This window comes from Acomys minous (genome assembly GCF_964271855.1).
Source record: "Acomys minous genome assembly, chromosome: 18".
NCBI classification, from domain to species: Eukaryota; Metazoa; Chordata; class Mammalia; order Rodentia; family Muridae; genus Acomys; species Acomys minous.
In genome coordinates this window covers 49,157,789-49,174,004 of record NC_140501.1, presented here as the reverse complement: position 1 = coordinate 49,174,004, position 16,216 = coordinate 49,157,789, and the positions used below count along the sequence as shown (strand labels likewise).

Sequence of the window (16,216 nt, the reverse complement as noted above, 5' to 3'; positions counted from 1 at the left end):
CTGGCTAGCACACTCCAAGTCCCAGGCTCAGCACTGAAGAGTGAAATAGAATTTAAAAAGCAGGGAGCACTCAGGAGGCAGAGGCAGGCAGATCTTTGTGAGTTCAAGCCCAGCCTGGTCTACAAAGTGAGTGCAGGACAGCCAAGGCTACACAAGAGAAACCCTGTCTTAAAAAGCCAATAAACAAAAGCAATGAAGTCACAAAAGTAGGATGTGAGCAGACCCAGTTACTTCTTCAGAGTATAATGTTCATTTGTTTGGAAATAGACTCAAGCAAAGGAAAGGGAAGCTAACATTTATTGAGCACCTATGGGTATATATATCTATATAACGTATGCCTGGTCTTGTGCAAGGAGTTCTTATCTACAGTATTCCATTTGACCCTCATACTAACCCTGTGAGGTAGGTACCACCCTCATGGTTGCTGGATGAGGAATATGAGGCTCAGAAAGGTTAGGTAGTCTAAGGACACAGAACAAGAACCAGTGAGCTGGGACCGAGCTTCAAGTCTCAAACTCCATCCCTGTTCTTTCCCACCCACTTGAGCCTCTCTCTTCTCCATCTCTGTAGCCCGTGGCTCTCGGAAAAGAGGCCTACCCCATCCTACCTTGGGAGGATGCAGTCGGTTGAGAGGATTAAGACATAAATAACAAATAAATAGCAAGGTCAAGTCCCCAGCAGTGGGGAGTCCCTTCCATACTCATGCTGTGGGAAGGCCGCTGTGCCATGCTCAGCTGCCGGGGTAATGAGTAAGGGGTGCAGCATGGGCCTGGTTAGGGGGAAAATTGAAACCACAGCTGCCAAAGACAGCAATAGATGGGCTGAACAGGCCCCTTCTGGGCTGCATGTGTCTGAGAACAAAACGTCTGGAGCAGGCAGCAATCGTGGGCAGCCACAGTCCTCCTCCGTCTGTTCCTTTCACCGGTGCTTGTGATCCAAGAGGGATTCAAAATCGGGAGAGCATACAAGCTTGTGCTTCACATGTCCCAGGACTGTCATCTCCCCTGTCCTGCTGTCTCCAAGGCCCACGGACACCAGCTCCTGCCATTCAACAGAGGTGTCAGTGAGACTCACACACCCACCCCCAGCCCTCAGTCCCTCCCTGGCCCACAGGGTCGCACCTGCAGGAAAGAGCAGGTTGTTCCCATGGTCACGTCCAGAGTCACCTTGCCCAGGAGGAGCTGCACCTTCCCTGACTTGCGGATGAGCAGCTTGCCCACTTGACCCTCTGTCAGGTCAGCCAAGGTACAAGCATTCTCTGCTAGCCTGGCTTCCTGTGGAGAGAAGCAGCAGGTAGACACCAGGCAACAGCTTCTATGAATGAACCCCATTTTGTTTCTCAGAAAGAAATGTACCAGCAGCAGCTGCAGCAGCACACGCCTCTGTAACAGGGGCCATGAACAGCCTGGAATTTCCCCAGCACCCACCCTTGAGCATACCCGGTCTTTTTCCTGCTTTATGACCACCATCTGTCCATCCTCGCCCTGCACCTCTGTCTTGACAGGCTTGATGTCCTGAGTGGGTGGCTGCCCAGGGAGGGTATCAGGCAGCTGAAGGAACAGCAGCTCCTCATCCTGGGTGAGGCTCAGTTCCCTGAGCAGCTCTGCAACAGACACGTCCTTTGGGAGACCAGGGGTCTTCCTGGCTGCTCTTGGAGGGGCCTTTGCCTTGCCCTCCTCTTCCTCATCGTGTGGCTCCTCTTTCACTGCCCAAAGGGAGAGAAAGAAAAGACGTCAAATAGCTACCCACTCAGCCAGCTTACCGTTCCCAACCCCATACACCCATGCACCCCACTGTTGCTCAGCCAGAAGGCTAGAGGTGTCAGTCACATAGAGGAGCAAGAAAGAAATCCAAGAGGCGTGTGACCTCTTAAAATGGGACAGCTGGGAACAGTGCACTGAGATTTATTGTCATGGGAACTCTGAGGAGAGAACTGAGTCTGTTCTGTGCCCATACTTTTGAGTGGGAAAGAAAAGGCTGCGTTGGTGAGCAGCAGCCGTGAAGGTCTTCTAGGGATGGCTAGGGGACGGAAATTAGGTGACACAGGATACCTTTCACGGCAGGCACGTCCACTTCCATGTCTTCGTCCTTGGGGCCAGCTGAAAAACGCTTAACATCTGGCTCTTCACTCTCCTCCTTAAAGAGCCACCCTGAGTGAGCCAGTGGCAGCTGCACTGGCATGTTCCGTGTGTCATTCTTTAGCCCCGGGTCATCGATGAACTGCCAAAGAGTTGGGGTCACACAGAATGCCAGCATATGTGTCTGAGCCACAGTCCACTTCAACACTTGTCTCTTTTTCTTTCTTTGGTTTTTCGAGACAGGGTTTCTCTGTGTAGCCTGACTGTCCTAGACTCTGTAGACCAGGCTGGCCTTGAACTCACAGAGATCCACTTGCCTCTGCCTCCTGAGTGTGCTGGGATTAAAGGTGTGCACCACCACACCCAGGGCTCTTTTCTTTGTGTGTGTTTACGTGTTACTAGGGACTAAATTGTACATAGAGGCCACCACTACCGGTGCTCTTTTTCTTTTCTTTGTGTGTGTGTTTGTGTTACTGGGGACTAAATTGCACATAGAGAGGCGCACCCTTAACCACTGAGCTGCACGCCCAGCCCCAGCTCAGTGCTTCTGTACCCAGAAGCTCCAGGACATCAGTGGCTCCCTGGAAGCCCTCAAGCCCACGCCCCAGGCTCCTGGTACCTACATCATCCTTCTCCAGCATGCGCAGGATCTGCTTGGTTTCTTCATCCGTTTCTCTCTTCTCTTTTTTGATGTTGATGATATGAGAGGGTCCCATGTCTGACATATCCACCGTCTTATCCCAGTTCCCTGTGGGAAATCACTAGATAAGTAAGGAAGATGGCAAGAGCAAGGAAAACCAAACTAGGAACGGAGAATTCCGTTGTTCTGCCTTCTCAGGCAGTCTGAACTGCAACCCGGAACTGAACCCATCCTGGTACCTTTTTTTTTCATCATTTCTGCGGGACCCTGCTCGAAGATAGAATGGGACTGGATCACCTCTGGGCGGCCACGTCCCCGCCCATGACCCTCTCGTTGGCGGTCTCTGTCCCGTTCACGCTTTTCCTTCTTCGTGGTTACTTCTTCCTTTGGCCTGGGAATGAGAATAAAGAGAACGGCCGCCCTCAGAACACTAACGTCCCTTGCCCAGCCCGTTTCATCCGACTGAGCAGAGTCTGTGAGCCGGAGAGGACACCGTGAGAACCGGAGCCCAGTCCTTTGCTACAGCTCTCCATCTTTGGTAAGGCACGACCTCTCATTTCCCTTTACTTTACCTTCTTGACCAAAATGGGGGTGGGAGGGGGGGTTGGTTTTGTTTTTTACTGCCTGAAAACAGAAGGGCTGGAACACAGAGGAACTTAAGGGAAGTTAACCCTAGCAGTATTAGAAGGGGAAACTGTGAGAGACGGAACCTACTGGACTGTTGTCCAGCCCCTGAAGGAAAATAGAAACTAAGCCTTCCCTCTCCTCCACTTCTTTCTTCCCTCAGGCATTCTTTGCCGTATCATAGGCCCCAAAGAGAAAACCACATGATGTTATCTTAGCTATTCATTATGGGGGGGGGGAGAAAGAAAGAAAAAAGAAAGTAAGGAAGAAAACCTCTAATCCAAAGCTGAGTGTGGTGGTACATGCCTTTAATTCCAGCACTCGGGAGGCAGAGGCAGGAGGATCTCTTGTGAGTTCAAGGCCAGCCTGGTTTATAAAGCGAGTCCAGGTCAGCAAGGGCTATTACACAGAGAAACCTTGTCTTGAAAAAACAAAAACAAACAAACAAAAACAAAAGTGCCTTGGAGCTAGGTATGGTGATGCACACCTTAATCCCAGCACTAGGAGGCAGATCTGAGAGGCAAGCAGACCTCTGAGTTCTAGGCCAGCAATCTACATAGTGAGTTCCAGGATATGCAGGGCCATGTAGCGAGACACTGTCTCAAAAACAAACACGCCTCTGCGTAACCTCGAATGAAGGATGAATAAGCTAATGGCATAAAATTGAACATTTTGAGCCACACACCTAATTACTTCCCCAAATTCAGGAGCAATACAGGGTAAATACTCATTGATCCTAGCTACTTACTCTTCTTTGATCTTCCGGCTGATGATATTTGGGGTGAAGGTTTTCTGAAAAGGAAAATACAAAGCTGTATTTTCGAAGAGCTCAACAGACCCATCAGTATCACTGGGGAAACAATTCTGGGAAGGCTTGGAAAGACAGGTCTGGGGGCTGGAGAGATGGCTCAGTGGTTAAGAGCACCTGTCTGTTCTGCCAGAGGTCCTGAGTTCAATTCCCAGCAACCACATGGTGGCTCACAACTATTACCTATAATGTGATCTGATGCCCTCTTCTGGCCTGCAGGTGGACATACAGGCAGAGCACTGTATATATAATCAATAAATCTTAAAAAAAAAAAAAAAAAGACAGGTCTGCCAGCACTCACAAATGGGTGACACAGGGAGACTATCACCAGAAGTACCTAAGCAGCTTTACACTTGTGTCATTCTGCTCTTTCCTTACAGTGACACTCATGGCATCTACACTTATATACATAATGGGAGAGGGCATAGAGCAGTTAAGGTCATCACACAGATTATTAGTTTCGGTACTGACATACACAAGCGTTCTGAACACTCAAAATCGCAAGTAAAGCTTATGGCTACCTGCCTTTCATGGGACTTTCCCACCCCCTTTTGGTTTTTTGAGACAGGGTTTCTCTGTGTGGCCTTGGCTGTCCTGGACTCGCTTTGTAGACCAGACTGGCCTCGAACTCACTGAGATCCACCTGCCTCTGCCTTCCCAGTGCTGGGATTAAAGGCGTATGTCACCTAGCGCAGCCCTCTCTCTCTCATGGGATTTTGAAGGTTGTCCAAAATACGATAAGCACTTTTGAACGTCTTGAATTAACGAGGTTCTCTGCCTTTTAATTGCCTGTGAAACCAAGTCAGTTTCTCGTGCCAGGACCTAGGCTTGAAGTTCTCCTTAGAGGCTGACATTTCATCAGGGGCACAAGGCCGCGGAGCATTATGAGTTGCTTTCCTATAACTTGGAACTCAAGGTATTTAGGTTTCTGTTCAAACGCGCTCGCAGGTACCTTCTTGACTCCGCCAAGGGTGAGGTCCCGGGAGCGAATGGAGGGAAGGCGGCCCGGCGTAAGTGGGGGTGCAGGCCGCCGGCCGATCAGCCCCCGGCCCCCAGAGAGAAGGGGTCGCGGCCCTCCAGGATTGCTGGGCTCGCCCGCGGCGTTCCTTTCCGACATGGTGCCTGGAGGAAAACAGGCTACGAAGTGACTCCTAGGGCTGGACGCGCGGACCCTTAGCGTAACCCCACCCCATGTGGCCTCCCGCCCCCCGCCCCGTCTGTGCGTCGCTCTAGCTGCGCCTCGGCTCCTCCCCGTCCCACGTGGCGAGGCTTCCCGGAGCGCCCCACCTCTAGCTTTGGACTCGCCACATGCCCTCTCCCCGCGGCTGCATGGCGCACCTGCGCTGAGGCTCCACGCCGAGTGTCTCGACCTCACCTCCGACGCGAGTAGCTACCGGCCCCAGGTCTCCGTGACAGGCGGAAGTCTGCGTGGCAAAGACCGGGCGCTGCCATCTTGCCCTGGGGCGGAAGTGACATCAAAGGGGCGGGACCGGACCAATAGTATTTATCCGACGGCGCCTCGCTGCCCTCCGCCTTCTCTTCCCGGTTCTTCCCGGAGTCGGGAAAAGCTGGGTTGAGAGGGCGAAAAAGGATAAGTGGGTGGAATGTGAGCTACAGCGGGGTGTGACTCGTGGGGGCGTGTCTCGGCCCCTGGCCGGGAGTGGAGGTGCGGTCTTCAGGGTGGCGGGTCTCCCAAGGTCGCCTACCTGCTAAGTGTGGAGTCTCCCCGCTGCGGAGCCTCTGAGAGCCGTGGGGTTCCCCGGTGTGGTTGGGGCTCCGGACACAGGGATCTTAGCTTTGCAGAGAGGCTGGCCGCAGCTTCTCTGCGTTGACCTTGGAGTGGTCACTGTACCTCTGGGCTGTGTCCTTTGCTAGCAAGCGCCTTCTTTCCCTTGCCATCTCTGGGATCCTGGGATGTCATCCTTTATGCAGCTGGGGCAGAGCAGCCAGTGTCGCTTCTCATCTTCCTGGACTTATGACTGCTTGCTCAAATATCTGGGAAGATCCAGGAACCGAAGTCTGCTCTTCAAGTGGAAGGATTTTGTGTGTGTGTGTGTATGTGTGTTGGGGGGGCGGGGTTTGAAATAAGGTGTAAAGTATCTAGTCTGTTGTTGTTGTTGTTTTTCTTTTTCGAGACAGGGTCTCTGTGTTAGCCTTGGCTGTCCTGGACTCACTTTGTAGACCAGGCTGGCCTCGAACAATCCTGCCTCTCTACCCACTAGGTGCTGGGATTACAGGTGTGCACCACCAATCCCAGCTGAAAAAAATTTTTATGGTAACAGCTGGCTGTAACTTAATCTGGAAAAAAAAATGCCTTTTAATGTTACACCTCACTGACCCCTAATACGAATAAAAATGTTATATCGTTCTAGGGAAGGAACCTGTTTCCGCTAGAATTCTATAGGATGCTAGTATTAAAATATCTGTGATGTACTGTCACATGAGTAATGGATGTGTGTGTGTGTGTGTAATGTATAATGTATTGATGTGGAAAACATATGTAATATGTAATTTGTTTCCTTGATTGGACACTTCATTTGTATTGGTATTTCCTTGTAAATAACTTTAGTGTACATTTGATTCACTCAACTTTTTCTGTTCTCTTTTAGATTATATTCCTAGGAAAGCGTTCCAGAAGATGTACATTTTAAAAGTTTGATGATATATATATGTATATATATATATAATTATTTAAAAAGAAGAAAAATGATGTGGAGAGCCAGACATGTTAGCGCGTGCTTTCAAACCCAGAACTTGGTAGGCAAAAGCAGGCAGGTTGTGAGTTCATACCAGCCAGGACTTCAAAGTGAGATGGTGGTCGTGGCGGTGATGACAATGACAGTGATTCAGCAGAGAGAGCCCAAATTCTGTTTGTACTACCCAATAGTAAGATCTAGCACTTATATAAAAACCAGAATATTGATATTTTTGCAGTCGTGGTACAGCATTTTCAACACTACAGGAATCGCTGTAGCTGCCCTTTCAGGTACAGCCTCCCCATCCCCCCACCACTAATCTGCTCTCCATTTCTATAATTTTGTTATTTCAAAAGTAGTCTAGAAATGGAACCCTATAGTCTGTGACTTGCCTTTTGGGGGGGGGGTTGGAGTTTTGAGACAGGGTTTCTCTGTGCAGCCTTGGCTGTCCTGGACTCACTTTGTAGACCAGGCTGGCCTTGAACTCACAGCGATCCACCTGCCTCTGCCTCCCAGGTGCTGGGATTAATGGCGTGCACCCGGTTTGTTATTTGCCTTTTTGTGGCAACTTTTTTTATCCCCATAATTCTGTGGCCGTTATCTAAGTGGTACATAGCGATAGTTTGTTCCTTTTTCTGCTGAATATCTATGTTTTTTTTTTTTTTTTTTTTAGCCATGCTGTGAAAGACATCTGGGTTGTTCAGTTCGTGGCTATTATGAATAAAGTTGCTGTGAACAAACTTGCAGCTTTTTGTGTAAATACAAATTTTCATTCTCTGGAATGAGTGCACTTGTTGGTTTGTATGATTGATCTTGCAGGGAAGAACCCCAACAAACTGGCTTCTGCAGTGGCTACAATGAGGGTGTCTTGTGGTTCATCGTAGATGCTACTAAGTTGTTTTTCAAAAAGTACTTGCATTAGTGGACTGCAGATGCTTCTGTGATCACAAGCACGTGGTGCTCTTGTTCCCAGCTCCCACACAGTGGCTCACAGCTGTCTATAACTCCAGTTTCAAGGGATCTGGTGCCCTCTTTTGGCCTGCATGGGCACCAGGGGAGCTCACAGTACACATGCATATGTACAGGCAAAACACTTAGACACACAGAATAAGAACAAATAAAGCATTTTTTGTTTGGTTGGTTGGTTTTTCTGAGACAGAGTTTCTCTGTGTAATAGCCCTGGCTGTCCTGGAACTCTCTGTAGATCAGGCTAGCCTTGAGCTCACAGAGATCCACCTGCCTCTGCCTCCGAATTGCTGAGATTAAAGGCGTGGACCACTACACCGGCATAAATCGTTTATTTTGTTTTCTTTTTTAAAGTACTATGCTAGCCAGTTGGTGGCAAACAGATCTCCGTTTAAGGCCAGCCTGGTCTATGGAGAAAGTTCCAGGACAGCCAGGGCTACACAAAGAAACCCTGTCCTCAAAAACCAAACCAAACCAATCAATAACAAAATACTGTCTTGGAGGCTGGAGAGATGGCTCAGAATTTAAGAGCACTGTCTGCTCTTCTAGAGATCCTGAGTTCAATTCCCAGCAACCACATGATGCCTCACAACCACCTGTAATGAGATTTGGTGCCCTCTTCTGGCAGGGAGGTGTACATGCAGGCAGAACATTGTGCATATAGTATATATAATAAATAAACAAATCTTTAAAAAAAAAATACTGTCTTAAGATGCATCAATACTGAAATGTAAGACTGAAATTAGGGCCTCTCCTCCCCAAGGACCTTCCACACAGTCAGAAGTTGATGGAAGGGAGGTAAACACACGTTCTTTCAGTGCTATAGCCATTGGTAAGATGCTTATTTATGTTCAGCCCTAATGGAGCTCATTGCTACACACACACACACACATACAAAACAAACAAACAAACCCAGAAAAGTGGAAGGGCAGCTAGCTAGGAAGAGGATCCATCGGATACTGTCCTGGCTAGTTTTATGTCAACTTGACTCAAGCTAGAGTCATTGGAATAGGAGGGAGCTTCAGTTGAGAAAATGCCTCTATAAAATCAGGCTGTAAGCCAGCATGGTGGGGCATGCCTATCCCAGCACTCAGGGAGGCAGAGGCAGGTGGATTGCTGTGAGTTCGAGGCTAGCCTGATCTACAAAGCAAATACAGGACCGCCAAGGCTACACAGAGAAACCCTATCTCAAACAAAACAAAACAAAAAGACTGAATCAGATATTTAACATACTGTTTGTTATGTAGGGTCTTCTGTTTCCAGGCTGACCTCTGACTCACTAAGTAGCCATTTACCACCTTGAACCCCTGCTGACTCTACCTGAAACACCAAGACCAAAAGCAACTTGGAGAGGAAGTGGTTTATTTGGCTTACATACCCTAAATCATAGTCCATTGAGGGAAGCCAAAGCAGGAACCCAAACAGGGCAGGATCCTGGAGGCAGGAGTTGATGCAGAGGCCGTGGAAGGGTGCTGCTTATAGGCTTGCTCCTCATGGCTTGCTCAGAACCACCAGCCTGGGGGTATCCCTGTCCACAGTGGGCTGAGCCCTGCCCCATCAATCACTAATTAGGAATATGTCCTATAGGCTTGCCTGCCTACAACCTGATTTTACGGAGGCATTTTTTTTTTCAGTTGAGGTTCTGGCCTAGATGACTTCAGCCAAGGACAGCCATGCCTAGTTTATGGGAATGGGACCCAGGACGCTGTGCATACTAGGCAAGTACTCTTACCAACTAAACAACGTTCCCGGCCATATTTTTTTTTCCATTTTAGAGATTACTTCCTAACAGTGATTATTAGAATCTATCTAGGGACATTCTCCAGTTTTCCTTTAATTAAACTAACAGACTCTTAACACTTTGTTCCTTTACCTCTCTCTGTTTCCTCCCAAAGACTGAGGGCTTAGATTCTTTCATCTAACCTCAGTGGGACCTTGTAAATTATTTTTAGCTGAATCCTGCATAATGGATACGACCAATCCCAGGAGACCTAATTTTGTTATTAATAACCTCCTGATGCACATTATGCTCACAACCGTCGTAGTCAAGACAATCGTCATTCTTACTGATAAGTAATGACACTAACAAACTCAACACACATCATTTGGGGAGTCTAAGTATAGGTTGGTTTGGGAGATTATAACCAGATTCTGCAAAAGCCACATGTCTGCGAATTCTTAATGGGCATCAGAAATACAAAGTGAGTAAGAAGTCTTTAAATACTTAACCTTAAAATGAAAGGAACCTGTGGTACGAGAGCGCTGCCCAAGTTCAAGCCATGACTTGTTTTCCCTAATTCGTTTGCTTGCCCTTGCAGGAGACTTGGTTACCGGTTCTTCCTCATCTGCCCTGACTTCTAGACATTTAGTTTTCAGGGTCTCCCTGGTCCCCTTTCCCCCGTATTTTCCTCATTACCATTGTCTAGTTGATCTGTTTCATGTTTATATAACTTTAATTTTAAAACTTGATCATTTTGTGTGACTGTGGGCACACGAGTGTGAAGGTCAGAGGACAACTCTGAGGAGTCAAATGCTCTCCTACAGTCAGCTCGAAGAGCTCAGGTGGGACACACATACTTTTCTCCCCTGTGCCATCTGCCCCCTGATCTGCTTCAAACAGGCACCCTAAGCATTTCTCAGGGCTCCAGCAGAGAAGTCTCTTTGCCCCACTTATGAATCCCTGTCTTGTCCACACTGCCACTTGGATGTCTGCCAGGCATCTAAATCCTAGGTCCACATCCAGATTTTAGATACTTCTGAAACTATTACAAAATGGCCTCATTTTACGGAATGGCAACTGTGTCCCTCTAGTTGTTATGTAAAAAATCTGCTCCCAACCTGAGTGGGGATTAAAAAAAAAAAAAAAAAAAGCAGAGTCTAGCCAGACTCAGTGGCGCACACCTATAATCTCAGCACTCAGGGAGGCAGAGGCAGGTAGATCTCTGTGAGTTTGAGGCCAGCCTGGTCTACAAAGTGAGTCCAGAATAGCCAAGGCTACACAGAGAAACCCTGCTTCGAAACAAAACAAAACACCAACCAACGAAAACAACAACAACAAAACACCAGGGCCTCAGGTGTGCTAGGCAGAGTGTATATCTCCTGTTCAACTTAAAAACTCTTGCAGAAAACAAACAAACAAACAAACAAAATACAACAACAAAAACCTTGCAGTTCTCCTCCTCTCACAGACTCCCTTACCACATCAACTTCTCTAGATTTTCCAGAGTCTTACCACACGTCCACCACCTTTCTGGTGCCAGCCACCATCACTTTGAGTGGTTCTTATTTATTATGATAAGTTCCTTTCCAGATGGGTCTCCACGATCTGGTCTCAACAGCACAGGTGACACAGTCCACATCGGGTCACATCTGTGCTTATATTTCCCAATGGACGCCTACTTCAGAACAGCTTTAGCGTGGCCTCCCTGGCCCGCATCATCTGGCTGTCCGTCCACACACTGTCTTTGGCCTCCTCTCCTAGGAGTCCCTCACAGCTGGTCCCTGCTGCTCCACCAGGCCCACTTCTGCTCCACAGCTCCTATGCCTGCTGTTTGCAATGTTCTTTCTCCTTAGAATGCTGCATGCGCTCCTCCTGGCCTGGAGTCAGGTGTTTTATCTTCTAGTCACCTTCACACAAAAGCCTCCTCTGATGGCCTTATTTAAAAAAAGAAAAAAGAAAAAAATTTTTTTCAAGACAGGGTTTCTCTGTATAGCCTTGGCTGTCCTGAAAGATGTGCTGTACACTAGGCTAGCCTCAAACTCAGAGACCCGCCTACTTCTGCCTCCCGATTCCTGGAATTAAAGGCATGAGCCACCATTGCCTGGCTCTTATTTAAAATAGTAAAAAAAAAAAAAAAAAAAAAAAAAAAAAAAAAATTTTAAAGGTTAATTGGTAGTAGTGTGTTTTCCTAATTACATAAATACAATGTTACTGGTACTTATATATTTTCAAGGCTGACCATTTGTTTTGTTGCAGTTGTTTGTTTGTTAGTTTTGAGACAGGTTCTCTTTGTGTAATGCTGGCTGTCCTGGAACTCTCTATTGAAACCACCACACAGAGGCAGGATTTGTTCTTAAGTTGCCCAGGTTAGCATCAAACTTGTGACCCTCCAGTTTCATCCTCCTGAGGAGCTATGCCACTCGATCAGCTCATTAATTTTCTTTAGTTACGAAGAGCATGGCCACTGAGGGTTGCAGAGTGTATAAATACAGCTTCAGCAGAGAAAGGAAATAAGCAGTGGGGGCTCCCTCACTGCTCAGAAACATTGTCTCCCGCTGTATGTGGAGGGGGTGGGGGGGTGGAGGTGTGCTTTGTTGGCTCACAGGATCTCCACACTCAGTTTACCTGGAAAGAAAATCTACCTGTAATTTTGATTTTATTAAGTGCATAAACAGTACTAAGACTGGAGCTGGCTACTTGTCTCAGAAGTTAAGACTACTTGCTGTTCTTGCAGAAAACCCAGGTTCAGTTCCCAGCACACACATGGTGGCTCCCAACCACCTGTAGGTATACATGTGGTTTAGATACATGCATGCAGGCAAAATACTCATAAAATAAATAAATCTAGTCGGGTGTGATGAGGCATGCCTTTAATCCCAGCACTAGGGAGGTAGAAGCAGGAGGGTCAGGAATTCACAGCCAGCTGAGGCTCCATGTGAATAAAAGTAAAAAATTAAATTTTAATTGTTAATTAAAGCATAATAAATAATTTAAATTCTTTTTTTTTTTAAGGCTGTTTCTGGCCGGGTGGTGGTGTATATGGCTTTAATCCTAGCACTTGGGAGGCAGAGGCAGGTGGATTTCTGTGAGTTGGAGGCCAGCCTGGTCTACAAAGTGAGTTCAGGACAGCCAGGGCTACACAGAGAGACCCTGTTTCAAAAAAGAAAAAAGAAAGAAAGAAAGAAAGAAAGAAAGAAAGAAAGAAAGAAAGAAAAGAAAAAGAAAGAAAGGTTGTTTCTATAGTGTATCAAACCCTGTATTTGCTATTCATCTCTCTTATTTTATCTCAATCGCCACCCACCAAGACCATTTTGAAACAAATAATATTTATTATGTTACAATGTATGTGTCTAAAGAATAAGGACGTTTAACCCCACACCTTTAACCCCAGCACTTGGAAGATAGAGGCAGGTGGATTACTGAGTTTGAGGCCAGCCTGCACTACAGAATGAGCCCTGCCTTCAACCATGTAGAATGAAGTCCTTGCATTCAGATCTGAAATTGAATACTAGCTTTATAACTTTGGGGCTGAGCCTGCTTTCCATTATCCTTTCAATTGTGAGGTTGATGAATCAACCTCTCAAGTCTGCCTTCGGAATCACATGTCTGGCACTCGTCTTTGTGCTTAATAAGTGCCTTTGTTACTGTTGCAGTCTTGGCTTAGGTATAATGTTTAATGTGGAAACTTCGAACAACGCACAAAAGTAGAAAAAAATAGCTCATTAGATCTCCAAAAACCCAGGTTTAGTAGTAATTTCCATTCTTGTTTTATCTCAGTCCCCACCCACCAAGACCATTTTGAAACAAGTCATATGTATTATGTTACTAATGTATAAACATCACAATATATGTTTCTAAAGAATAAGCACTTTAGCCAGGCAGTAGTGGCACATGCTTTTAATCCCAGCACTCATGAGGCAGAAGCAGGTGGATCTTTGAATTCCAGGCCAGCCTGATCTACAAAGTGAGTTTCAGGACAGTCAGGCCTATACAGAGAAACTGTCATGGAAAAGGCAAACAAACAAAAAACAAATAAACAAAAAATGTCAAAGGCTTTATTGTCAAATAATTTTGGTTGTTTTGTTTGGGTAGTGTTTTCATTTTGTTTGTTTTTGTTTTGCTTTGATTTGGCTCTGACTTTTTTTTTTTTTTTTTTTTAAGGGACAGGAGCTCACTCTATAGCCCAGACTGGCCTGGAACTCAAGGCAATTCTTCTGTCTCAGTCTCCTAAGTGCTGGAGGTGTTAGCCATCACAACTGGTTGATCTTTTAAAAATCAGTTCGTTAAATCTGTATTTTGATAGCATATTTAAGCTTTCATACTTATTAGAAGTACAATTAAGGCACAAGAAGAAATTTTGTTATAAGCATGTTTACTGCAGTATTGTTGAGTGAGAGAGACAGACAGACAGACAGACAGACAGACAGAGAGAATATGAGTAGAGGATTGGTTCCAAAAGGGACCTGACAAGGGAATGCAAGACAGCAATTCAGACCATATCATAAATAAATGGGTATTGCTAAGTCAGAAAAACAGGTTTTAATCCTTCCACTTTTGGTAATAAACCCTGTGTATATATCATATACCTATTTCTGAAAGGGCAAAAAACTAGTGATTTTTAATTTCTTCTTAAGTTTTACAGAGAAATGCTCACGTCTTTCTATCGTGGCCATGTGCTGTTGTGGAAAGTTGGTTATTAATATCTACTATTAATCCATATAATTATTAGGATGGTTATTTATTAAAGCCACTATTATAGCAATAAAAGATACAGACACTTGTTGGATTTTTAATGTGCCTATACACTGGACTGGGCAGAAACTAACCCCCTAAGCTTTACCTCCCAGCCCCGCATCCCATGGCAATTGCTCTAGTAATCCCTAGCTGGCTATTTCCTATCCAGTGTCCCAGCACTTGCACGTGTTTCTCCTCTAGGCAGCTTTCACCATTACCAATCTTCACAGTAGGCTCCTCCCCGCCACGTGTTATTTGTTCACGCTACCCCATGGCAGCTCTCTCCTTTCTCTCCTCCACCCGTCTCTCCTCCTGTGATCCTTCTATCCTCTCAGCCCTGGAACCTAACCCCCACCTCCCTCTTTTCTACCCTGCCCAGGTGTAGGCATTTGTTGTTGTTGTTGTTGTTGCTTGTTTTGTTGTTGTTGTTTGCTTTTTGTTTTTTGAGACAAGGTTTCTCTGTGTAGTCTTGGCTGTTCAGGACTCACTTTGTAGACTAGGCTGGCCTCGAACTCACAGAGATCTGCCTGCTTCTACCTCTGCCTCTGAGTGTTGGGATTGCAGGCTTGTCCCACTAAGCCTGGCTCCAGGTGGTAGTAATTTTGTTGGTCAAAAAGAGATTATTTGGAGACAGAGTTCACAAATGTCATTTCGGGTAAGTGATAGTCTGCTCGTCAGAAGACAGCAAGCTGACCTCTGGGAGTAAAATAATTAACAGTCAAATACAAAGTGCCAGACCATGCTGTAGAGGAGTGTGTTTTTTCTAAAAAAAAAAAAAAAGGTTACCAAACTAACATAGCTGGCTAGGCATGATGGCGTGGCACAGACCTTTAATCCTGGCACACTCAAGGCAGAGGCAGGCAGATCTCTGTGAGGTCAAGGTCTTTATAATGAGTTCCTGGCCAGCCACAGCTTCATAGTTCAACCCTGACTAATAGAAACAAGAAGCCAAACAAAACCAACATAACAATGCATCCACTTGGTTGGTTGATGGGTTTCCTATACGCAGCTTTGCTTTGTTCTGACCGTGAGTTTCCCTTCTGTTTTGAGAGGAGTCCTTTGAGGCAAGAAGAGGCGTGAGCCACAGAGGGCTGTGTCCTCACCTGCTTGTCTGACTCCCGGGCACACGGCTGCACAAAGGGTCATTCACGCAGCTGCTGCTCACCGCCAGCAAAGCCCATGATCTCAGGCAGACTTCAAGTGCCATCTTGAAGTGAGAGGCATAGATGGCCCAGGGCTCTCTTCCTTTTAAGGAAGGGAAACTGAGTCACAGAGACTCTTTCTTTTTCCCTTTTGCTGCCCTTCGGGTTGGTCTTAGAGTTTTAGGCTAGACAGCTGAAACTGTTCCTCACCGGGCGGCGATGTCTCAAATCTCTTCTGAGTTTCAACATCTCAATGTGGGTGTGCGAGGGGCAGGGCCTTGGGTTTGGCCAAAGGGGTGGTTCATTCTGCCTGCGTGACACACCACTCCACATGCTGTGGTACGGGATCTGACCAGACTCGCTCGGGTTCTCACGCCCATCCAAGGCAGGTCTGGCTTCTGCTTGGCTTCGCGTCCTGCGGACTCTTCATTCTGTCATTGTCACCTTCTCTGAGGCTTGCTGCCAGTATCCATAGATTCCCAAGTCCCTCCCCATGCCTGTCCCATGATGCTCAGCTCATGCTTTCTGCTTTCTGAGGTCCTCACACAGGGTCAAGTGCCACCTGCTGTGTCCCCCTTTCTAGGCCCCCTTTCTGCTGTGTCCTTTTCATTTGCCAGCTCCTCTGTGGGTGCTGGCCTCTCTTTCTGCTCTGAAACCCACTTTGTACCTAGAACCTAGCATTGACAGGATTGGTTCCAACATCCACAGCTACCAAACCAGAGGATGCTCAAGTACTTTACAGAAAAAAATGGCATGGGATTTACATGTAACTTGTGGGCATCCTCAGTAATTTACTTCTTCCTAATGC

General features: G+C 46.7%; 1 protein-coding gene across 2 annotated transcripts; it reads right to left on the bottom strand.

Annotated features, from left to right (window-relative positions):
* Positions 1-279: 279 nt before the first annotated feature.
* POLR3D (RNA polymerase III subunit D) lies at positions 280-5,795 on the bottom strand. 2 transcript variants are annotated; one of them, XM_084767150.1, is made up of 9 exons: positions 5,489-5,795; positions 5,103-5,272; positions 4,091-4,134; positions 2,958-3,109; positions 2,702-2,826; positions 2,052-2,220; positions 1,440-1,705; positions 1,188-1,274; positions 280-1,041 (listed from the first exon to the last, which is right to left on the bottom strand). In XM_084767150.1, exons 2-9 carry the CDS (start codon positions 5,265-5,267, stop codon positions 919-921), a joined length of 1,131 nt encoding a protein of 376 aa, XP_084623276.1. In that variant the 5' UTR covers positions 5,268-5,272; positions 5,489-5,795; the 3' UTR covers positions 280-918. The 2 variants fall into 2 exon arrangements, with proteins under 2 accessions (XP_084623276.1, XP_084623275.1); XM_084767149.1 differs by having other exon boundaries at positions 1,122-1,274; positions 5,489-5,784.
* Positions 5,796-16,216: the final 10,421 nt, after the last annotated feature.